The following is a 24,972-nucleotide window of genomic DNA, read 5'->3' on the forward strand; positions in this document are numbered from 1 at the left end:
AATCTTCAAGTCCTGTCTATACCTTCAAGGGCAGTAAAGGATATGGAGCAACTAAGTAGGTGCTATACAAACTGTGGAAGTACAACAGGCACTGGAGAATGTCCAGGGACCATTGCTAGCTAAGCAGAACTGGGTTGGAACCCTGTTTCTGTATTACTTAATAAACAAACCTAAAAGATTCCTGTAGAGGAAATCCTGTGAAACAAAAGACAGCATAGAGGGTATTAAAGGAGACATTGGGATGAGAGAGAGAAGCAGTAACCATATAGGCATGTGAAGTCTGCTTTTTCTGTGATGAAATTATGTACTTTTGACCTTGAGTTCATTTGCTGTTCATTTTTCTGCTTAAGGCAGTTATGGTTATGTTCCATAGAGGCATGTTAGAAAAGTAAAGCAAAATCTAACAATCATAACCTAGATGTACAAACCTTTCAGTTTACAACCTTCTAAGTCAAGCACACTGTTAGTTTACACCTTATATTTACTTTAGAAGGCTCCAAAACTTACATAAAGTATCAGGGCTTTTATACTGATGAATCACAGACCTTAGAGACTTGAATCTACCAACATTTTTTTGTCCTTTTGTATCAGCATACTTTGATTTCTGCATACACATAAAACCAGATTTTTACAGAGATGCATCTAGTCTGTTTTGGGATATGGCACCACTGGATGAAACAAGAGGAAATAAAATCTAAGAAAAACCTAACAATATAAACCAGCAGTGACACAGGTGGGGAAAAAAAATGACAAAACCAGCAGACAGAGAATTTACTGGAAGTAAATAAATGGTAAATTTTTATCATATTTGGTACCATATGTAAATGTTACAAGCAAATAAATGTAGATGGAATCACTGACACACAAAAATTATTGCACTCCACCCATTTTATTTTACGTAGTTACTGGAAATATTGTACCCCTGGATCTAGACTTCAGAGGACCATTCTGTCTACCCTCAGTTAAAATCCCTACCTAATCCTATGCAAAAAAAAAGTTCTTTTGGCCTTCAAAGGCCCTTAAGAAAATCAAATTTATTTCATTCTCTGTGTAAGGATAGATGTCTATTTTACACAACTACTCTCTTTATACACAGACACAGAGCAAGCACTATTATCAGATTATGACTAGTCTAAGAGCAGTTCTGAACCCTCCTGTACGTATATAGACACAGTATGCATGTGTACAGCTTGAAAAATATTTGTAGCACTTTCCAGCTCAAGGACAAGCCTCCCTAGTAATATAGGTGGCAGCATTTATAATGTCATAAATGGTGTGTATTGTACAATATTTAATTGCCAGCTTTCTATCTTATAATGAAATGAAAGTAGTTATAATTTTGGTTGCTTTTCTATCTATCAGCAGAGATCACTCCATCTTATTCTCTTGCCTTTCCTATGACAGATGAAATTTTTCTTCATTCATTCCTTTCCTTTTTTATCTCCTGAATTGCTTCTGTGTTCTCATCCTGCATTTATTCTTGTTCTTTTTAATTTTTTGCTTCCTTGACAAAATTTTTAATAATCTATTTTTTCTTTTGTTTTTTTTGATATGTCATCCATCTTGCTCTCATCTGTGTCACAAAGCATTCACATTTCTTATATTCTCCCAAAGACAGACACACTAAGCCATGAATTACCTTAGTGAATTACTTTGTATAATTCTCTTTGCCATTCTTTCAAAAAGGGGAGGGTGTCACAAGATTTCTTCATTCTTTAAACTCCTGCTTACCTCGTGTTTGCATCTGAAATTCCCACTTAAAATTTGCAAGCTAAATTCTTGCAAATATAGTTTTAAGTCATACATTCAGTAAAGACATTTTCTAGGTCCACACTATTAAATGATTTTATAATAGCCTACATTAATCATCACCATTCTTCTTTTACTCACTAAAATACATACCTGTACAAACCTCTTCTGTCTCATCATCTATGCATTCTCTGTCATCACATTCACAAAATTTACCATAGACCAGTCCATTTCCTTCTGAGTTTGCACATTTACACCTGCCACACTGACATGTGCCTGTAAACATTTAAGACAGTACTCAGTGATTGCAGTTTACGGGAAGAGTTTCATTAGTCCATCAGAGATAGTATATATTTTATTTCTGAGAAGGCTGAAACCTAAAGATCATCTAGCCAAATAAAGACAGACACAAAACCAGTCCATATCAACAAAAAAGCCTAATTTTATCTGTAAATAGATAAAACATTCATGTGGTTCATTTTTAATAAGGAGAACCATATTTTCCTAAGTAAAATTTACACCTCGAGTTGTCTGTTTGACTTCATACAACTGATGTATTGTGTTGGGTTTGTGTGTGGTGGGGTTTTGGTAGCAGGGGAGGGAGATACAAAGGTGGATCCTGTGAGAAGCTTCTAGAAGCTCACCTGGCTCCAAGTCAGAACTGCCTTTGACCAAGACCAATTAGTGACATTAGTCATGCCTCTGTGATAATGTATTTAGGAAGGGGAATCTGGGGTAAGGAGTGGGAGTTGTGAGGGATATACATCTGCAAACACACAAAAGTCAGAGCAGTGACCCCCCTACAGCCCATGGTGAGAGGTCAGGCTGTGCCCCTGCAGCCCATGGAGGTCACTGCTGGAGCAGATGCCCACCTGCAGCCCGCGGAGGACCCACGCTGGAGCAGGTGGCTGTGCCTGAAGAAGGCCACGACTCCATGGGAAGCCTCTGCTGGAGCAGGCTGATGCTGGGAGGACTGCAGCCCCCAGGAGGGACCCATGTGGGAGCAGTTTGCAGCCCATGGGAAGGACTCACATTGGAGAATTCATGGAGGACTGTATCCCATGGGAGGGACCTCTCGCTGGGTCAGGAGAAGAGTGTGAGGAGTCCTCCCCCTGAGGAGGAAGGAGCGGCAGAAATAATGGGTGAGGAACAGATCGCAACCCCCATACCTTGTCTCACTGTGCCACTGGGGGGAAGGAAGTAGAGAAATTGGAAGCAAAGTTGAGCCTGGGAAGAAGGGAGGGGTGGGATGAAGGTGTTTTTAATATGTGGTTGTATTTCTCACTGTCCTACTCTGATTGGTAAATTAGTGGTGGTGGTGGTGTTCATATTAAATTGACGTTCTTTTTTTTCTTCCCAATTTCAGTCTGTCTTTTGACCATGACCGTAATGAGCGAGTCATCCATCCCTGTCTCTGTCTCAATCACCAAGCCTTTTGTTTTATTTTATCCTCCCCATCCCTGAGGGGGAAGGAGTGAGCAAGTGACTGCATGGTGCTCAGTTGCCCTCTGGGCTTAAACCATGACACGTATGACGTCAGCTTTGGAAATTATATCTTCTGCCCACTGAAAGGAGAAAATTTAATTTAGTCACCTTCTCAGGAATGAAGTCTGGTTTTATCTAGTTCCACAGCCATGTTACATGAGAGTAACAGGGCATGGCTACTGAGGACCTGAAAAAATGTCTGCCTAAATTCACAAAGTTGCTTTGCACTCTGGTCTCTAGTCCCTTTTCTACAGCTATCATCTGAGGATTAAAATTTTATAAGCATAGCCTTGGAGAAAAAGCCTGGAATCAAAGGAAGGAAATGTTAGTGAGGAACATCTGCATGAAGACCTTATGATCAGATGTCAGGACAAAAGGACTCAAGCTAGAAAGCAATTACCACAGCAGTACATTAATTCTACAACAGACAAGCTAATTGCAGAGAAATAAATTCATAGCATTATTAAACAAACCATAAATATTATAACAGCATATCAACAATTTTACTGCAAAGTGCATGTTTTTCCAGTGGTGTTGAAGTTCACATTGCAAGTTATTTCATTCATTTGAAGAACTGTAGGAACCTCTACAATAATATCTTGTTATTTCAGGACTTTGAGCCAATCTAACTTCAAGCTTTTAGGGCTTATCTTTCTTCATTATGTGGGTGATGTCTCATAAAAGAGTAGATCTTGCAAGAACATTAAGAGCTGTAATAACAACACTTGCTGATTTGTCAAAAGAAAGATGGGGTTTACCCATGTCAGACCAGCAAGTGGTTTGAGAACACAGGTCTGCCTGAGATTCACCCCCAATGTATGTGCCAAATGCCCCTTTGGAAGTGTAGAGCTGTTTTTGCCTCACAACATAAACCACAACAGAAAACTTTCTGACGTAAAGAAGAGCCAGAGCACTCAGGTGATGCAAAGGATGGAAATGGGTTTGTAAACAAATCTCTACTCTATTACCTCTGGTCTGGTCGCACATCTGCTTCTTGGTCTTTTGAGTAGAGTTGCTCCCTCACCTCAGTGGCTGCCTTTTGCCATGATCCACCCTCCCAAACAGAAAAAGTTTGTTTTGTTGCTCTCAGGGAAGGAAGACACATCCCTTTTCCCTCACAGAATCTATCTGACCTGGAGTGCAGTTGCCAGGGCAAAGCAAACACCTGCTGCCTTCTCCTGAATATTTTCTAGTTTGAAACATAATGATATATATGATAAGATATAACAGCCATAAATAAACATATTAAGGAGTTATACAGTAAAAAAATTAAAAATACCATAAAATCATACTAAAAACAAAAGTATTGCCATGTTGGTCATATAAAAGACACCCCTTTTCCCTACCTCTATCACCTTCATTAAAATTGTAAGGGCAGAAACTTTGTGTAATACCATGTTAACTGGGGGCTTGTGGTCAGTGGGCTTGCATAAGCTGTTTCAGCAGTTACTGGACATCAAGTATAGATTTTTTTAAAAAGGAATTTTTCATTTATAAGACTCCTCATGTTACATCCATACTTATTTTAGAAAACATAGTTATTGACACAAAAGAAGTCCTCCAAAATAGCTTAATGCTGATATTACACAACTAGTTTGCAGAAACCATTTTATATTTAAACATTGCAAGTTTTACTAAAGATCATATTAATCCAAACAAAGAACAGCAGAATGCGGCTCTGTGACATACCTGACCAGTCTAAAAAAGTAAACTTTAAAAATATTTGCAATAGCTGATATAATGAAATAATACAATATAAGTAACCAACAGAACTATAATTTTTTGCTACAATTACTTGGAAAATAAATACAAATAAAAATTTTGAGAAAACTGTCTTATTTACAGATAATTCCCCAAGAGGAAAAAAAAAATGGTAAATTGATTCATAAATTGGGCATTTAAAGAGGTCAGACAGACTGTGTCCTGAAAGTGTCCATTCCCTCCCACTGACTAGAAGTGGAGATTGCTCATATAGAGAATTTCACTTTAGGTAGGACGCCCTAGTTTCTCTGACAAATGATTAGGAACATTTGAGTCAAAAAAGTTAAATTTTAGGTGGATCTTGATTGGTTCATGAAAAGAATTACAATAAATGGTCATCTGTGTGACAGCAGAGGACTGTTTTGCAACAACTCATGTCATCCCTTCCCATCTTTTATTGGCAACTGAAAAACAGCACTCAGACCCCAAAGGCAATGTTGGCAGTAGATCAAAAGGCAAATCCATTAAGACAAAATGTGTGTGGCTACAGCCCTTCAAAGCTACTCCAAGCTCCCTAGCTTGTCCAGTTTCATATCAGGAAAACAAAAACCATTTATTCTTCTGATCTCACAAACACTCCCCTCTTGGCCACTTTTAGTGGTTGTTCAACTACATTGGTTTTCCTGTGAAGACTCAGTGATAGACAGACTGGGGCTACTCCTAGCCATGGGAAAAAAAAAAAAAAAAAAAAAAAGGTCTTAGCATTCTTGTTTAAGTACTTCGACTGATCACAGTGAACTATGATTATTTTTGAGTCAGTTTCTCATTTAGGTGTCTCTCACTTGCTAGCCAAACAATCATGAGTTGCATATAATCTATATTATTGTCATAAGTGAAATGTATCATTTATTCAATATGCTGTATGCTTAAGATTTTAAATTGTTTTCATGTCTTGTTGTGAGAGCCTAACTTCTCTGTATCAAGACCACAAATCCTTTGGGTCTTTGGTCATGTCAGCAACTACCTTGTGTGAAATTTAGTTGTATGAAAATGCATGGACCCAGGCAGAAATTAAAGGCTAGCAATAGTGAGCAGAAGTGGGGTTCTTGAAACATTCTCTCACTCAGAGATCAATGCAATGGAAAAACTGGAAGGCAGTTTCTGGTCTCAAACCGTGACTGGTAGCTAATGTCCTTCAAAATTTTACCATTCAGCAGTGAAGGCTTCTAAAAGGCTGTTTCTTTGTCCTCTGATTTATTTAAGGAAAGGATTTCCCATTTAATTTAGGATGAGTTGTAAAATTAAAGAATTAGAAAAAAGAGAGTTATCAAATCAGAAAAGTGATGATGGAAGTACCCCATTTAAATGATCCAGCAGATGCCCCACAACTGTTTTTAATAATCATTGTTACAGCTCAAAAAACTGTACTGCTTATAAATGTCCTGGAAAAATATTTGCAAATGCCATTTCTGCATACTATAAACACAAAAAAATTGTATCACTTTCTGTGTGAATGCCTTTACCAGAACCTTTTGATGGGCAAAATACATGACACAGCTGCAGCTTCATCAACCTAAATTAGCTATGGATAAACTAGAGTACTAAAGTAGGCATTTTGAATCAGTGCCCATCATATGCACAGGAATGGGCCAATAGGAAAATTCAGAATTTTTGTATACACACAGTTATTTCTCAGTCTCTTGAAACATACTCTACAAAATTCCTAATTAGAAAAGAAATTACAGTGATTCTCAAGATAATACAGGGAGCATATCAAGCCATCAAAAGCAACAAAAGACATCTTACCTGCACCAGAACAGATGATATCTTGAGAATTCTTGCACATTTCATTGCTTTTCTTCCGTGTAAGATTGCAAGTAGTTGGATACTGACAAGCTTCACCATACCAGCCTTCATCACATTTGCACTTCCCACAATCACACTTCCCATGGCCTAGCAATGGAAGGAAAGAGTGTGTCAAGTCCTTTTTTTTCATTCAGAAAGTGATATTTTCTAATCCAGCTTTTAAAATAGATTCCATCAATTGTTGCTTTAAATTAACATGATTAACAGATTCACTCAACATAATTCGTATGCAGTTAAACCCAGAAATGAGTAAATATGATCTAAATATGAGGAGACACTTGAAATCACCATGACTGTGAAATCTGATGTATGTGATTTTGATAGGTCTACATATGAATTCTTAGTTTAAGAAGGAATATAGAACTAGAACATCCTGTATGAACAATAGACTTTCTTACTACTTTCATCTCTTTCTCATTCCCATATATTTGTTGACTGTTAACTTCTATCAACACAAAACTCCAAGTGCAGAGATTCCATCCACCTCCTTGCCCAGCTGTAGGCAAAGAATAGGTAGAAACTGCAGCCTCAGGACACAGGAATAAGTCTTACGGTATAAACCCTAAAAAGGAGCATGGAGGGAGCCAGCTACAGCAGAAAGCAGTAACTCCATCATGCAGTGGCAGCTGCAGCTCCTACCTCTACTGAAAGGTGCAAATTCTTCTTCCTGAAGCCTCCGCTGGCTACTGGTTCTTCCAGCCCTCTCCCACCCATTTAGACTTTACTTGGCTGCTGCTGCAAAACTGAATTTTGTCTTTAAATATTGACACAATATTGGCAATGTAGTATATTTTGATACTCAGAGGACTATATTTATTTATGATTATTTGCTAAGTGTGAAGTATGGTTAAAGAACCAATACAGCTGCTCAGTCTACTAGGACATGGCATGCTAACCTTCTGTCAATTGAATAATACACTGCTTAAAATTTGTAATGTATCTAATAGTACGAAGAATTATAAAAGTAAGGAAAGTTTATTTCTAAAAATTCTCTAATTTTCTTGAAAATTACCCAAATATTCAGATGAATTAACAATTTACACTATTTATGTTGAACATTAAGCATCACGTTCGACACTAAATTACAGGTGCCAAATTTAAAAACTTAATTCTCTAGTATTCCTTTACAATTTTAGGTAGTAAATGAGAAAACAATTGCAAATCTTTTAAACCAGAATATTCAATTTTAAAGTAAATACCATTTGAATGTGTATCTGATTGACAGAAGAAAATTCCCTTCCAATCACTACATCTCAAAAATAGAATCTTATTGCAATCTATTTAAATGCATCTGTTGCCTGCAGTTAGAGTCAACTGCTTGGAAATACAAGCCCAGTCTGCTGCCAATAAGGAATTTAAATCACTATTGTAAATAGAATATTTTAATGAGAAAAAGGAGTATCTTCTGTTGCTCAATAAAATTTTGTTTGCCTTCTAAGATGGTTCTAAGACAAGATACAGTTCAATAGCTGAAAAAAAAAAAAGTTCAGAAACATGTGAGAGTCATGTTTTAAAACAGTTGTCACCTTAAAAATTGCTGAATAACTCTCTGTTGGTAAAGGACAAGAAAAAAAAGTAGGATATAAAACACATAATAAAGACCTACTCTTGTGGTTACTCCACTTCACTGACAGAAGACAGCATAAGCCATTTTGGAAAATGGTGAGAAGTCCTAGAGTAGCTTAAAAAACCTAAAGGCAAAACATAACCATCTCCACGTATTTTCCTTCCTTTCAAGGATTACTTAGCACAATGACTTTGCATTCTCCATGTCAAGCACTTTTGTGATTTAACAGTTTGAGGTCCGCTGGTGAAGAAAGATGCTCTACTAAAAGGAGGACTGATTTTCCTATTCCCATGTCTAAATGACAGAGTAAGAAAGAAGCCACTACTGGTTAGTACTGATGGTCCAGCAGCTCTAACCTCTCTCAGTTAGAGATGCACTAATCTAACATATGATGCAGGAAGAAAAAAGATAATTTCACTTGAAATTCATACAGCCTGCTTAAAGAAAATTAATTAAAAAATTTCATAAGAGTAGTCCTACAAAGCAGTTTCTTGGCTTTATTTAACAAGAAAATATAAAAACCTGAAATTAATTAAACTGAGATAAATAATGGAAAATCTCTTGCATGCAACTGAAAAGAACTAGAAGGAATGTAACTAATATGAATTTGCAAGATTGCATTAATGATTTTCATCTTGACCACCCCCTTAAAATATCATTTTGCCAATTGAATATTTTTTTTTTTAATTGTAAAGTAATGGCAATATTCTGCCCAAAACTTTGGGTGAGAGGACTATACTGAAGTGTAGAAGGGCATAAAACTGCCTGCAGTAGCTTGTATAATTCACTGTATCTTCCCTGTCACATAGATGATGCAGTAGATCTGCAAGTCAGTTTGACATCTTCTTTCTCATTTTCTACATCCACATGTACCAATTTCACAGTCTTCCTCATGGCAAAAATAGTAATGTAATGAACTGTAAACCAAGTAAGTGATAAGCTGTAAGAAAATTAGAGAGGGTAAAAATTGTTTTGCATTGGTTTCAGATTCCTTTCAGGAAGGTTTGTTTAAGATCCCCCTTTCATTGTATATAAATTTCTGTATTATTTAGAAGGCAAATAAGATTATGAAATAGTAAATAAGGAGTAAACAGTACTATGAAAACTGTGAGGTGATATTGTAACTTCCCAGAAAACAAATTCTACCAATAAGAGGTAGACCTGGGTATTTGAAAATGTGGCACATTACACAAGAAAACTGAGCTACAAGACCTTGCTAAAGAGTTGATCAGGAAAGCTGTATCTCAGAGAGACACATTCATTCCATTTTTCAAAAAATGGCTGTAACATGAATAAATGTTAAACATAAATAAATCAGAATTTCACTTTAAAAAAATCAGAAAATAAGGGAAATAATGAAGACTCAAGGAAGTTGCCTTTCCTTTAAGAAAAGGACTGGCTGTGGACTGTGAAAAACTTGCAGCTTCAAACATGTGGAAAAACCTTCTACAACAAAGGGCTCCGTTTCTTTCTAGATGAGCAATCACTGTATCTGGAGAATGCAGAAGGCTTGTAGGGTGGAAAATTAAACTAATATTCAAGGAAAACTGTCAGATGTCACAAAATATATGAAGAAAGTGACAACAGAAAATGTTAGGCATGGTCAGATCTTGCAAAATTGGAAGTACTAAAATGTACTTTCAGCATCCAGATAAAAAGAAAACAAAAAAAGTGGCTTCACCAAGCAGCAAAAAGCAGTTAAGATTAAAGATAATTTACAGACAGTCCAAAACAAAATTAATATTGGGATGTTGACTACAGTAGCAAATGCAGTGTAGCTAATGATACAGACTGTGGAAATGAAAATTACTCATCTAAGATGAGAACAAAACAAAGACATAAAACTGTTTTTAAGGAAGTGTCTAGACTAGGAGGGCGAGACCCCGTAATTTGCACTTGAAAGCACTTACAGTACTTGCACATGAAAGGCCAGTTTAATAACAAAGACTTAATGAATCTATCAGGCTGGCAATCAAATGTCTGAAAAATAAAAATCTAGGTTGGTGGGGGTTTTTTTTAAGAAAAAGGGATGCACATGATCCAGGCAACATAAAATCAAGTGGCTCTGACTTCATGAGCTGTGCAAGGATTTGAAACAAAATATGAAGCATTGTATAGCTAGAGACACTGAGGTAATGAAAAATGCAATATAACGAATTGAGTGTGTAACAGCTTTATCCCAAAATAGACTATCACTACATCAAATTAACCTGGCATGTGTCTTTATAAGATAATTGATATTTTAAGAAAAGGAACACAGGAAATCTAGCTGATATGATCATATATATATATATATATATATATATATATAGGATACAGTGTCACTTAGGAAAAAAATTATTCTGGATAAGGTACTCCAGAGGTAAAAGGTAAGGTACTTTAAGGTAAAAGAATCACAACTTGGTTTAAGGGAAGGAAAGAACATTAGGACCAAAAGGGATATTACTGGGATATAAGGTAACTGGTGACGTTTCACAGGATGTTTTTAGAACCAAATATGTATTACTGATATTGATAAAAATATTTAGAGTATGCTAACATTTGCCAATGATACAAACCCATAAACTCTCAGTAGAAAGGTGAAGATGGAAGATCATACCATATGAACTGGACTAACAGTCTGAAGGACTGAAGTAGTAAAAGTGGATTGAAACTAGAAATACAAAGCACAGGATCACATACCAGGGACAAGGAAAGGATGCCATAGGCTAAAGCCTTCCCAGTTGGAAACAACAAGAGCCTGAGTGTATATTCATGTCAACCCTGGAAAGATGGTGTGGCTAAGTCTTTAGCTGAAAAGAATCTGAGATGTACCCACTGAAGATACATCAGTAGGGACAGAATATGGTAGCAGCCCTGCAGTTGAAATGCTACACACAACATACATAAAATGGACACAGGCCCAGTTTATGCTGGAAAACTACCATTACATCTCTAAACCTCAGAAGAATCAGTTTTCCAGGAAAAAACACTTGTAGAATTTTAGCCACTTGCAAAGTTGCAATAGCCTAGGAATTAAAAATATCTAAGCTGAAAGACAGCAATTTAAACCACAATCATTTGGCTCTGATCACATGCTTTTGCTCTTAAAATCTTAACTTCATTCTAAGTGCATTCTAAAAATGTTTTTCTACTACATTTGCATACCTGTAGGTCTGAGAGCAAAGACACAAAGGTAAAGTCTCTGACAGAAAGTTCTGAATCCACATCTGAACCGTACGTATTCAAGGCACAGTGTGAACTGAAGAGCCCTCAGAGGCTGGCTGTCCTCCACTAAACTACTGGGAAGCATACAATGGCTGAATAGGATACACAAACTTAACTGGTGGGACTTTGGAGTTTGGTGCATCACTAGACATGTATGCATGTAAATAAAGGTTCGTTCGTTTACTTTCTTTTGCTTCACTTACCTATACAATAATCTATGTCAGGTTTTAAATATTCTGACACACGGAATAAAAAAGGAGAAGGATATCAGCTTAGTTATTGGTTGAACTCCATCCATTTATGAAAACAATTATATTACATAATTGTTGGGTAAACCAGAAACTGAATTTGAACATTGCTTCAATTTCTATGTGCCTGCAGAAACTGTAGCATTTAGCAGTGATATTGCTATTTCTGTGCCTCCCACTGGAAAAGATTCTCTCCAACTTTGTACCAGTTTGGGTTGATTTTTTTTATTTCATTCTAATGTTCACTATGGCTGAAAGCTCTGCTACATCCTTGTGGTTAAACTTTCCACAGGTAATGAAAACAGTCAAAACAAATTACTTGTTCTGTTATCATTGTGCTACTCTTGCCATCTAAGAGCATGTGTGAACATATATATGTCTATTTATCATGATTATCTTTTCTGCGAGCTACAGCGGGGCACAAAAATGCAGACTCCTTAGAAACACTTAGCAGGAAAGAAAAATAAGAAAAGACTGATCTTGAGGTTAAGACTTAGAATTGAAAGAAAGGTGACTGGGTTCAACTCCTGAGATGTACCCACTGAAGATACAGGTTTTCTGACACAGGACAACATCACCAGGGCTCCAGGAGAGGCTCTTAAACTCTCCACTTTATAAAGTTGATAATGATAATTAACTCTATCATAGAAATTTTGCTAAGGACAAATTTCTTGGTGTTTCAGAGCTTTCAGATGTTATGTATGATTAGAGACCCCAACACAGCAATGTAGTATCTTTGAAATTACATTCACCTTTTTTCTCAGTAAGATGAAAAGAGTACTCCCTGTCTAGGGGCAACTGTTAAACTATAATCAGGTGCTTGTTAAACTGCAAGGACAAAGCTCTTAAATAAATCCTTGGTTCATTAAGCCAGCACTATTGGAGATACTGCCTTTGGTAGAACACCTATTGTGGTTGTGTAGCATTAGTTATAGCACAGTAACTCTCGCTAGAACAGAAGTCTCTTGTTGGAGTACAAAGATCCAAGCTGCTTGACCAGACACTAAAATACACTCAGATGTCCTCACTGTCACTTACTTTTAATAACTAAAGCCCAATTATTCTATGTAAGAACACAATTGGGGGCAGTTCTCATTTTAAAATTGTAATGGAATCAATTTTCTACAGGTAGGTGAGATAGAGCATAAGGATTCCTCTCTACAGCATAAAGTCAGTCATCAGAAGGAAAGCAGCAACTGGCATAACTGAATTGGGCTCATTATTATTTATTTTTAGCAACCACTGAGTGATTTATGACATGCTTTTCAAATCTAAAACACACTTCATTAAATAGGTGAAGAAATATTAAGAACTTCATGTTATGGATTCCCGCTTTAAATTGAGGTGTTAGATAGGAAGGACGATTGAGTTGTAAGAGTTGAAAATTTTGGGAAAGTAAAAAATTAAAACACTGTTCTGCAGTTTCAACCTAGACCAGCACAGCGAAGATGTTTTTAATAGTTCTTTTCAAGTGGATGACTTCCTTTCCTGTAGTTTGTGAAGTAGATTCTACTACTTCACACAAATGTAAAGCTAGTGAAAATATTTCAGATTACATTAGGACAAGAATAGCAAGGTGGCCTATTCTGTTTAGTTGCATCTGAGATTCCCAATAACTATGCCTTGCATTCAGCATATCTCTTGAGTCTCTTTTTTTGAATGGTTGGAGTCACAGTTTCTGAAAAATTTGTGGTTTCTGGAAAAAAAAAAAGTGGTATCATTACTTTTTTTTTTTTTCCTACGTCAACATGCTTGAAATGAATCTCTCTTTAAGGTTGAGGTCTTGATTGTTTATGTTGTACTACTTTTGAAAATCCCTCTAGTTGATATAGAAAAAAAAAAAAAAAAAAAAAAAAGTCCTGTGAAGTCCTACGTTCCAGGGACTGCTTAGCACAATGTTTTTGTCAAAAAACATTCAGTAGTGTTCTAAAATAAGAAAGTCAGTCAAAATCCACATTACAGGATAAAAAATATACCAGAGGTGGGCATGAGGGGATGACTATTGATGTTATTTAATTTTCAGTTTATAAATCAACTAGCTATAACAGATATTTCTATTATACACACTCTGCAATATTATTTCTATCAATACCCTCTTTGTTCCATGTTGACATAAGGAACGTAATACTTTAGTGTGCTCTCCATCACCTGAGTCAACGTGAATATCTCAGTTTTGAAATCTTCTACCCATATCCCTGTACAAATTGTGCAAACAAGTTGATTTTAAAGTATATTGATAGACTGGGAGATCAAAAGTATTAGTCTTTGTAGAAGAATATTTTAAGAACGTACTCAAGGTTCACATCAGCAGCATACATGATCTGTAAGTAATATGCACTCATCAGATAAAAGCTGTTATTTATTACAGTAATAGAAATGAAAAACTATGGATCAGATCAAACAATACTTTAAAATCAGCATCTTTAGAAATGGAAATAGACTAGAAAATTAAACGATTTTTAAAAAAAAAAAAGTTGCTCCTGGAGGGTATTTTAGACATTAAAATGAATTAAACAATATCAGTAGGAAACTATTTCTAGAAGATAAAAGCATAAGACCATTTAAAGAATTCAAACTTTTACTTAATTTATTTAAGACAGGAAAAAAAAAAAAAAAAAGGAAAAAAGGAAAAAATAAGAGATAATACTCTTCCCTACTGAGACTACAGTTATCTTTCTCTGTCCAAAGAGGTCATCATGCATGATTTTACTTAGTGTTGAAGTTTAAAACTACATTTTCTGTCAATTGCAATTCCACTGCCAAGATTAGAATTTAAATTACAGTAATGCTTATAAAAGACTTTAATTGCACATGCTGGTCATAGATTGTTTTTAATATATGCTACATTAATCCTATATTTCAGAACTTTAAAACAACAATTTCTGAAAGAGGCCATGAAGGATTTTTACTCTTTTACATGGTCTATTACTACGTTTAATTTTTTGAATTTTATCTTCTCACTGTTCTATTAAGTACTGAAGACCTGTCACAGCAAGAGACAGATCTACGTAAGATGTCTCTTGTGCTCTTAAAATTTCTCTGCACACAGCTCTGTGTCACATAATATGGCTACATAGCCCGTTCTATATATCCATCTACCCACTTCTGCTTATATCCCAAATAATGCATTAGAAGCCAAGTTTACAGCAAATATGTATTAAAACAGTGTAATACGGAGGATCTAATCCTATAGTGCTTAATGGGGATGTTTAGTTAATCACAGACTTTTAAACTAGAATAGCCTACTGTGGGTATCCAGACTTGCCTTTTTTATCCCTTTTCTCCAACCTGGCAAAAGGAGTTATTTTCAGTTTAAATTACCTAAATTTCCACTTGGTCAGTACTAAATTATCCATCTGATAAAGCCTAAACTTGCTTTAGTTAAGAGTCTCAAGTTGCAAAAGATCATATAAGGTTTGGGGAGTTCAGTTATTGGGAAGGCAAGTGTGTTTCATTTTACAAACATTTTACTGAATAATCTAGCTAACTGCAATCTTTGCACTTTACATTTTACATTGCAGTCTTTGAAATATTCACTGACATATGGTATCAATGATATGTCCATTGGTGTATGTCATGACAAGAGAAAGTCATAAAATAACAGAATCACAGACTGGCGGAAGTTGGAAGGAACCTCTGGAGGTCATCTAGTCCAGCTTCCCTGCTCAAGACGGGGCACCTAGAGCTGGTTTCCCAGGACCACATCCAAGCAAACTTTTCAGTATCTCCAAGGACGGAGACTCCACAATCTCCCTGAGTAACCTGTGCCAGTGCTCAGTCACCCTCACTGTGAAAGAGTCTTTCCTGATGTTCAGTGGAAGAAACTTCCCGTGTCTCAGTTTGTGCCCATTGCCTCTGTTCCTGTCACTGAGCACCACTGAAAAGAGCCTGGCTGTGTCCTCTTTGCACCCTCCCTTCAGGTATTTATATACATCGATGACATCACTCCGAGCCTTCTCTTTAGGCTGAACAGGCCCAGCTCTCTCAGTCTTTCCTCACTGAAGAGATGTTCCAGTCCCTTAATCATCTTTGTGGCCCTTCACTTGACTCTGGTAGCTCCATACTTCTCATGTACTGTGGAGCCCAAAACTGAGCACAGTAAGTTAAAACACTTTCAACAGGTTATTTACAAAAATGAAAAAAATAATAATAATATATAATATTTATATTTTAATCTATATATAATTAATAATATATAATAATATAAAATTTTATTGAAAACACCCACAAGGTTTTGAAAATGTTATTCTAGTTAGTCAGGAAAAGAGGGGATAACATGAATAAGAAACAAAGCTGAAGAATATAAAACATTTTCATTTCAGCTACTTGGTTTAAATCTACTGTGTTACTTGTGGTTTTGTTAGATTGCTTGCAAAATTACAAAATAAAATACATTTCTTTTTTAATATCAAAAAGTTTCATTCAATTAAAAAAAATTTTTTGGAAGTTCATTTCATGGCAAATTCTCAAATCTTTTTTGGTTATTGTTTAAAGAAAAATAGTGTGCAAGACATGAAAACTGCCAAAACTTTGCTACTCCAACTTCATTATTTTCAGTTGCAACACACAACAAGGATAATATAAGGTTTTAGCACTTTATTGTAATGGTCAGTGCTCTGAGTCCAAATTATCTTTCATAGCTTAAGTCTTTTACTTGAAAAATATATAAATCTTACATTTATATACATTAAAAATTATGCATTTTATTACTGTGTATGTGTATTTAGTATAAATAAGTTTGTGTTCATGTACACATGCACATACCTCAAGAATCAAAGACAACATCCATTATTTCCTCTACCTGTACTAAAAGGGTACAAAATATAAGAAAAATAGTACATGGTACTGCCAATTTCCTTTCCCCCCACTATTGGCTATGAATTCAAATTCCCTGTAAAGTGAACAGACTCAGCTGTAATAAAAATCAATTAGATATTGTGAATTATTAAAATGAAGGAAAGCAACACTCAGTTGAATCAGCTCCAGTTTGTTACCCTGGAGGTGGCACAAGTTGATATAATTTTAAATGTGATTCATGCTGTTTAGACAGATGATATAAATATCTCAGGGAGACAGAGATAAATTAGTTTTATCCATCAAAACAGTCTAGAGTCAAGGTTTCCGTTAATAATTCAACGATTCTGTGAAAAATTCCTTACTTATTTTTAACCAAATGGTTCCTCATTTTTTTGGAGGACCAAAAATAATCAACTTTTAAGTAGGAAGATCTTTTAATAGGCAGCGTTAGTATTCTCTGGCTTCTCTAGAAGACCATTTTTCCATATGTTACTTTCCCAGTGTAGAGTTTTGTACAGATACTGCACATATCAAACAAAATTATATCCAAGGCATGAACAATTCCATGAAATAACTTGCAGAGAAGAAAAAAAAAATACAAAGAAGCTTCACATATTTAGCTATGTAGACACTAAAACTTGTAGACAATCTAAAAACTACATTCTAGTGGTAAAGAGATTTACAAATCCAGCAGGTTCCCGCTCACATTACTGTGCTCAAGACCTGAAATATCTGAAATAAATCACATTTCCTGAGTCTGAGCTGGTTTGATGTGTGCTCTAGGTTCACTAACAAATGCTGGCCCAGATGCCCTCCTCTGGCTCCTTCCATGGTCTGTGGCTGCACATGACCTGTGATTTCCATGAGTACAAACATGCTGATTCAAAACTGCATGAAGGAGAACTCCTGTTTCTCCACGAGATTAAACAGTTGGTATTTGTCTTTGCCACCACCCCATAAAAAAAAACAACCAGCCAAACAAAAAAAAAACCACCACCCAAACACAAATGCTGCAGGGTTTTTATTTTTAAAAAAGCAGCAAATTTATTAACAACTGTGCCTCAAAAGGCCTTCCCATCAGCTACTTGATTTAAGACAAATCAAAGGACTTCTAGACTCCCATGCACATGAGAAAGGAACCTGTGAAAACCCGATGGCCTCCTCTTCAGCTGTCTGTCAGTAAACGTGGAAACCTTGGAAGCTATGTTTATATCAGAGCTTTCGAGGTTTCTAGTTGTGGATTGTAGTCCAAAAGACAGATGAAAGATTCCTAATACTTCCAGTCCCAGATAGCTATGGTACTGACCTGAAAATCTAACGCTCAGTGGATATTGAGAAAATCTGTTTCAAAGAGCTATTTGAAAATAAATTTGCGGATAGCATTTTTCATTCTGAATTCAACAAATGTGAACTTCCCAGTGAAACCCTGTGTTCTATACAAAAATTCCCTGCTTTCTCTACTACTGGCAATGCTCTGGTCTACAGCTAGGTGGTTGTATGGCAGCTACTGCCTCTCTCCACCTAGTCAAACGCCATGCTTTCCACCCCAACACCCCCTGAGCTTTGAGTCTCTGCTCTGATCAAGCACTAGTGACCATGCATACAGTAAAAACCTCTGGGATCCCCTCTCCTGAAATGTTTTTATTTCCTTCAGCAGTTTCGTGAGCCTGTCAGGGTCCTGAGAGCACCACCAACCCTCCCTGTCCATGCACATCCTCCCAGGGCTGCCCCACTCTGCCTGTGACCCAGGTCCCCATGTCAGCCACCCGAGCCGTCAGCCCTGGCCCCACTGACGTCGCAGCAGGGCCTGGTCTCCAGCTCCCCACAGTCCTGTCCAGCCCAGACACTGGCCTTGCTGAGCCAGACCCACACACAGGCCCACATCCCAGCCCACCTTCAGCCCATCCTCATCCCCAGGGATGTGCCCAATGCTGGGGCTGCTCTGGTGCCCCCAGCTGCCCTGCTCCTGGCTGTTCTTAAAAATAGACCTGCAGAGAGTGCAAACCACCTGCTGAAGAAATCAGCCATGTAACATCAGCAAGCACGCACTGCAGTGAAGTTAGGGTTTCTAAACTGGATGATGTTTTGGGAAGAGCTGCTCTTAGTTCATCATAGGATACATGAAGGAAGAACAGCATTAATGGGACGTTTGTAGCTAAAGCTTAAAAGCTTAGTTACTAAACTGAAGAGTTAGATAAAGATGATACAGCTAAAATATATCCAGTTAAGTATAAACTAACTTCAAAAGTTACCAGTGTATCAGATAACTGGGGGGGGGGGAGTATCAGAAAGTTATTTAGGGGTAAAGTTCCATTATACGCATTGCACATTCAAAATGAATGCAGCTGGCACTGCAGACTAAGTAGAGCACAGGTTGACACCACAAACTGCTTTAAGGACTGGGTGAGCTCGGATTAGAAGTAATAACATTTGATTTGCTACATATAAAATATGTGGCCAGGCTCACGTGCAACGACTGGCAAGGATGCCACCTGTGTGTCTTTGCCTTTGTCTTAAAGTTCTCAAGTGAACATCCTTTTGCTTGACAGCCAAAATGACCCACGATGTCTACTTCTAAGAAAATCTGGTAAGAAAGAGGTCTACAGGCAATAACACTGGTGAGCCTCAGCACAAACAGGATCCAGGCAGCCTGCCATGCCCTGATTAGAGGTCCATCTGATGCTGTACAACTTAAGGTTGCCGTCATCTGAAGACACGTAAAATTATCCATGTTATCCCCATCTTCCTTGTGTTATCTCCAATAAAAGGTACTTTAAATAATATCTTATTAAGTCTGAGTGCCTTTCTTGCTGGGTTCCATAACAAACTCGAGCACAGGTGTGTTGCAATTCTCTGTAGCATTCTATAAAAAAATAACCCTGACCTTCTACAGTTTGCTGGTTAGAAGCTAGACCAAGAAGCTCACAGTAAACATGCTAGTTACATAAATATTACATGGAACAAGTCAGCTGGGTAAGACAGCTCCACAGAGTACAAAAATGAGTCTTAGATATTATTCACAGAATAATGCCCAAAATGTCAAAATTATAAGCCTGGCACAATCTGTACATGAGCTGCAGATATGAGAACCTACACTTAATACAAGACAACTCACTCCACAGAGCCTGTTTGATGGCTATGTAGTCACCATAGAGTCAGAAGCTAATAAATTTATGATACATCTCCTTTGCATAGTGAGCTGGAGCGAAGAAAAGGGGACACATAAAACAACTACAAGCTTCTCACAACGACTACACTTAAGTGAAATTTAGTAGCATCATGAAAAGCCATCATCACTCAGTGCTTGAGGAATGACTAACTGGTGATCTAAGGACCTTTTTCAAACCAAGGATCTCCTAGAAGATATACTTTCTTATCTGAAATAATTACATTTAGTGTTATCTATTAATGATAGTTTAATTTTATTATTTATCAGATGTGTATATGCTTTACAACACATAATTTTTCCATAACTTCATGATATGTTAGTTAATTGGAATGGATAACAATTTTATTTAATGGTGGTTTTACATATGTAGTGAATTATGGGATGTACTTGCACATTCTTCCTACAGCTTTTGTTAAAAAGCTTAGTTTAAAATAAATTCTTTGTGGGTGTGCTTTGCACAGCAGCATCTCAACAAGAAAGCACAGACAAAGTTAATGAGTTTATTCAGATTTAAATCAAAAGCTTATTTTTCAGTCTTTCGGTTAAACAGGAAAGTTCTCTAGTGATTTCTGAATCCCTAAGCCAAGATCATAAATATCATTAACCATCTCCTTTAGTCTTGTTTCTGGTAGGAAATCTGGTTCCATTCTCTCCAAAATAATGCATATGCACACTTGACACAGAAAATATAAATGTGAAACAACAGTTCCATAGCTTGTCACAGCATAGATTTAAACTGTTAAACACCAGCTAGTAATCCCTGAAATTGAGTCACTAACCTCTCCAAAACTTTTGCTAGCATGTGGGTAAAACTCGTTACAAAAAAGATGGGGTATATAAAACCAGACTATTCACGCATGTGTTAGCTTGCAGTAATGTTTAAAAACAAATTGCGCATTACATATGATTTCAATAGTGCATTATTGGGGGGAAAAACACAGGTGTGTTAAAATCTCATTTTATATATTTTTTGAAATATCTGACCACATAAGAGGGGCATACCCTGTCATTCCAGTGAAAAGCATGGGTCAAGAGTGAAATATAATGCTGAGCACATTAAGTTGTGCCCACATTTATCCACTCTTTTCAGTAGTGCCAAATGTTAAACAAATACTTCTTGAGATTTATTTTGGCTATACTCTTCCCTCACTGTACTGCTAGGTATTAGCTTTTTCCTCCCTTGATTTTTGAACAGTATTCATTTCTTAATACTGTCTAATATTTTCCCTGTGCTTTTAGAAAAGATAAACATTTGCAAACTTTTAACCTGTTCAGAGATTGTGGGGTTTTTTATAAGCTTTAAGAAGAATCTAAAGTTCAGCAAAATAAAGACAGATCCTGTTTCCTAGAACATGCCTCAGGTTGACAGTTTCTTCTACAGTCCAGCCAAACCTCCTGCAGCACCTCCTCTTGTTATCACAGTCTCCAAAGTACAGACTTGCCAATTTACCAAGTTGTGCACTGGTTCCTATGTGAAACTAAAATAAGACTTCACTTTCTAAAACATGCTGTATGGTATTTGGGAAGTTTTATCACTAACCTAACAGAGACAGAAAACTGAAATACATTGCAACTGGAGTCAGTCTTCAAAAAAGGTCAGGTCTGGACTGTAGCATCCTGAATTCTGGAAATGTTCTAAATACAGTGACTTGATTCAGTCAGAAGGAAGGCTCAGCATGTGGAATAACAGGAGGATCAGTGAAGAAATAAGGTATCCAAACAGGATTCCTTAACAAATTATTGCACCTTCTTTGCAAACAGGAAGACTGGCAGAGAAAAGGAGAAGGAAGGTATGAAAAAAAAAAAAAAAATTACTTTTTACCAGATAATGATTTAGAAAGGATTATGAAAGCACTTTAGATTAGCCCAGTATCTGAGCATTATTAATTCTTACAAGGCCCTTCAATTCTTCCCATGGAAAAGGATGTACTTGAGTTCCTTGGTTAAGTTAAAGCTGGATCATCCCAAGCTTGTCTGTACTCAAAGAGAAATAGGTGGCTCCATCAAGTGGCTGGGTTTGATTCAGATCTTAAGTAGGCCTGCTTATTTTCCTGTAGAAAAAATGTCGACCAGGATGTACATTATTTTTGCTTTACAGACCCCTGGACATTTTCCAGCTAACATTTTATCCTTTTCAGAATACTCATCTATTTTGTCAAATATATATTAGAACCTGATTTCTTCAATTGCCTTTTGTGAAAACTTTATGGACCCTCACAGTACAGTCTGAAAAAACAATGTAAGCATTTTAGCAAGATAGACAAGCTCCTAACTTAGATGTCTCAGGTATATCACCAAAATTGGGTGGGTGAATATGCTGAGACCTTTCTGTAAAAGGCATGGTCAGACAATGTAGGGAGAGGCAAAGTAATGTACGGGTTTTGCAGAGTAGGCACTACTATATTATTTATTCTTTACATCAGATAACTTAAAGAGGAAAATGAAAAACAACTTGCCCAGAGACACAGTGAGAAAATAGCTGGCAGGTGGGAACAGGGCTCCAACTGTGATAGTATGCACAGATTACCATCCATTTAAACAAAGAGTAATCAGCACAGTATTATACGTTTTTAAAATACCGGAGACTGCAATTCATGGCAAACTGAAATTAACTCTATTTTTATTCCTTGGTTTGAAATAAATCAGAGAAATCTCTTAAACTAGAAGAACATAATGGATAAAAGGTGAACAGATTGTTTTAGTTGCTTTTAAAACATCATTTCAGATTCCTAGTGTAAAAAAGATTATTTCTAGGTGTGGGTGGTATAATTGAAATAATCAGTCCCTTTATGCTGGTATTCTTGATGCACATTTAAATGTAGTGCTAATAAGTAATGAATTTAGCCAAAAAAAACAATCAATCCGAACAACTGAAGGACATTTTCCTTTCCTGACAAAGTATAAAGCACAGTGAAAAATATATCTCAAAGTTCTGAAGTAATTTTGGGTGGAGTAATGAATTCTTTTAATTTTAGACATTTATATAGTTCCATTGCTGTATCGTCTTAGTATATCACAGTCTATTAGGTGTTTGGCCATTTACATTCACGATGCCCAAAAACTGTGGGGAAAAAATTACCCATGCTTTACAGATATGGAATGAAATGTACTGGCAAACATATAAGACAAGTGAGTTTAGCTAATGTTCCCAACGTATTCACATGGCAGAGTGAGACATGCCCTGTGTCTTTACACTCAGATCATGAAAATGCATGGCCTTTTCCCTACACTTTGCACCGTGCTCTTCCTTTTTAGATTATGTAGCCGGGAAGGAATGGAAGAGAACATACAGAATGAATACTGTAAGCAAAGAAGGAAACAGAAGAGACTGACCTGCTGAAGTCAATGGCAAAACTCACATTGATTTTCACACGTCTGGTTTAAATCTCAAGTCTAATCATTCTGCTCATGACATGGAAGTCCCCTCATCTAATGAAATGATCAGGGAATCTTCAAAAGCTCAATCACAGCAGCAGAAAGGAAGGCTGTTCTAACAAAGGATGTTGGGTAGCTTTTGTAAACCGATCTTTCACATACACAGACAAAAAGACAGATTCTCTGTCAGCTTACAAAATGAGAAAATTCCCAAGAACTTTGGTGGTAATAAATTAAAAAAAAGCAGAAAACCCCCTCTCCTAAATTAGGGATTCAGTAAACAAGGCTGTTATTGTTCTTTTACATCTGAGCTTGATATTAAGATGATGAACATTTTAAAGGAGACAATAGGAAAAAAAGGAGTCAAACAGCTACAGAAGTTTCACTAAACCAGCTTGATAATACAAGTGTAATTTTCTTCTCCCCCCCCCCCCCCTCCGCCTTCTCTTACTTGTGCACTTTAGAAACATTTTGAGGGGGAAGGTGGGGGTGGAAGGTCTAGAAAAACTAAAAGGAGCCTATTAAGGGAATTTCAGAAATCAAGAATAAACACAATGCATTTCTGCTTCTGACTGAGACATGTTAATAGGAACTCTAATACAACGTGTATTGCGCTCACAATTCTTCTGTTTGTGCTGGTTATTCACGCCTTTTCAAGCGTGACATAATCTTAAAACCATCTAGTTACAGCAAAACCTTGGCTAGTCATAGATTTAAATGGTTATGAAGAGAATTTTGAAGAAAAGACAAAAAGAAAAAACTAACTTGGAAAAAGAGCCTACTAGAGTCGCAGAAGATAAGAATAATGCAATTAATCATTGTTAAATTAGTCCCTTGAAAGACAAAATTCCAAGTTCCCCTGTTCCCCATTTTGGTAACAGCTTTGTTTCACAAACTTCTTCCAATGTGTAATCCTGGCTAGCTTTAATGCTCTGTAGAAAATTAATTGTCACTGAAATTACTAATGTCTGCTTATTATGGATATGTTAGTTGTTCTAAGAAGTAGATCAATTTGAAAGATAGATTAGACAAGGTCAACAAATTTATGCCAACACTCTGAAACTTATGAATATGGATAAGCGCAAGATGGCTTAGACCAACAATTGTACATGAATGACAGATCAACACAACTACTTTGGAAGTGGTACTTAAAATATTAAAATCTAAGAGGAACATATTTCTCCTTAAGTAAATATCCTCAGTCAATGCTCCCCATAGCAAAATAAAAAAAGGCTGGAAGGGGAACGTATATTATTGGAGAGGGGAGGGAGAAAGGGAGACGAACTGGGTAAAAACGTCAGAGTTGCTTAAGTGCGTAAGGACTATTGCTATAGGGGTAGGTAGAGGACAGTATTAAACAGAGCATGTGTAATGAACCTAGAAGTAAATGAAGGAGAAATTACAGTGTGAGAGAGTGAATGAAGAAATAAAGGAAAGGGAAGGAGGCAGACACAGATAAGTAGAAAGGACTGTGGTACAATGTGGAGCACCACAGGACTGCAAAGAGGATTCAGAACAAAGAAAAGAAAATAAATGGGAAGGTGAGAAAATACAGACAATTGTTAAAACATATACTCAAACTGGAGAAGGAAGTGAAAGAAAGAGGAAGAAAGAAGTGATATGGGGAAGAAAATGCAAAGAAAAAAAACATTAAAAAATAGCTTGCCAGAAAGAGTCAACCTTGTCAGTCAAAACGATTAAAGGCAATCACATCAAGAATCAATTCTGGCCTTGAAGAAGATATTCCCAAATACAATGCAATTTCCCTAAAGGAAATGCCTTTATAATAATAAGAATTAACAAATCAA

The 24,972-nt window shown here is 36.6% G+C and overlaps 1 protein-coding gene across 1 annotated transcript in view; it reads right to left on the reverse strand.

Moving 5' to 3' along the window:
- The window catches only part of ITGBL1 (integrin subunit beta like 1), a 149,827-nt gene that overhangs the window by 83,351 nt on the left and 41,504 nt on the right, over nt 1-24,972 (reverse strand). The window contains exons 3-4 of the mRNA XM_074930737.1: nt 6,742-6,888; nt 1,903-2,025 (exon numbers count right to left, since the gene is read on the reverse strand). Coding sequence (XP_074786838.1) covers nt 1,903-2,025; nt 6,742-6,888 — 270 coding nt within the window. The remainder of the gene's footprint in view (nt 1-1,902; nt 2,026-6,741; nt 6,889-24,972) is intronic.

This window comes from Athene noctua, chromosome 1 (genome assembly GCF_965140245.1).
Source record: "Athene noctua chromosome 1, bAthNoc1.hap1.1, whole genome shotgun sequence".
NCBI classification, from domain to species: domain Eukaryota; kingdom Metazoa; phylum Chordata; class Aves; order Strigiformes; family Strigidae; genus Athene; species Athene noctua.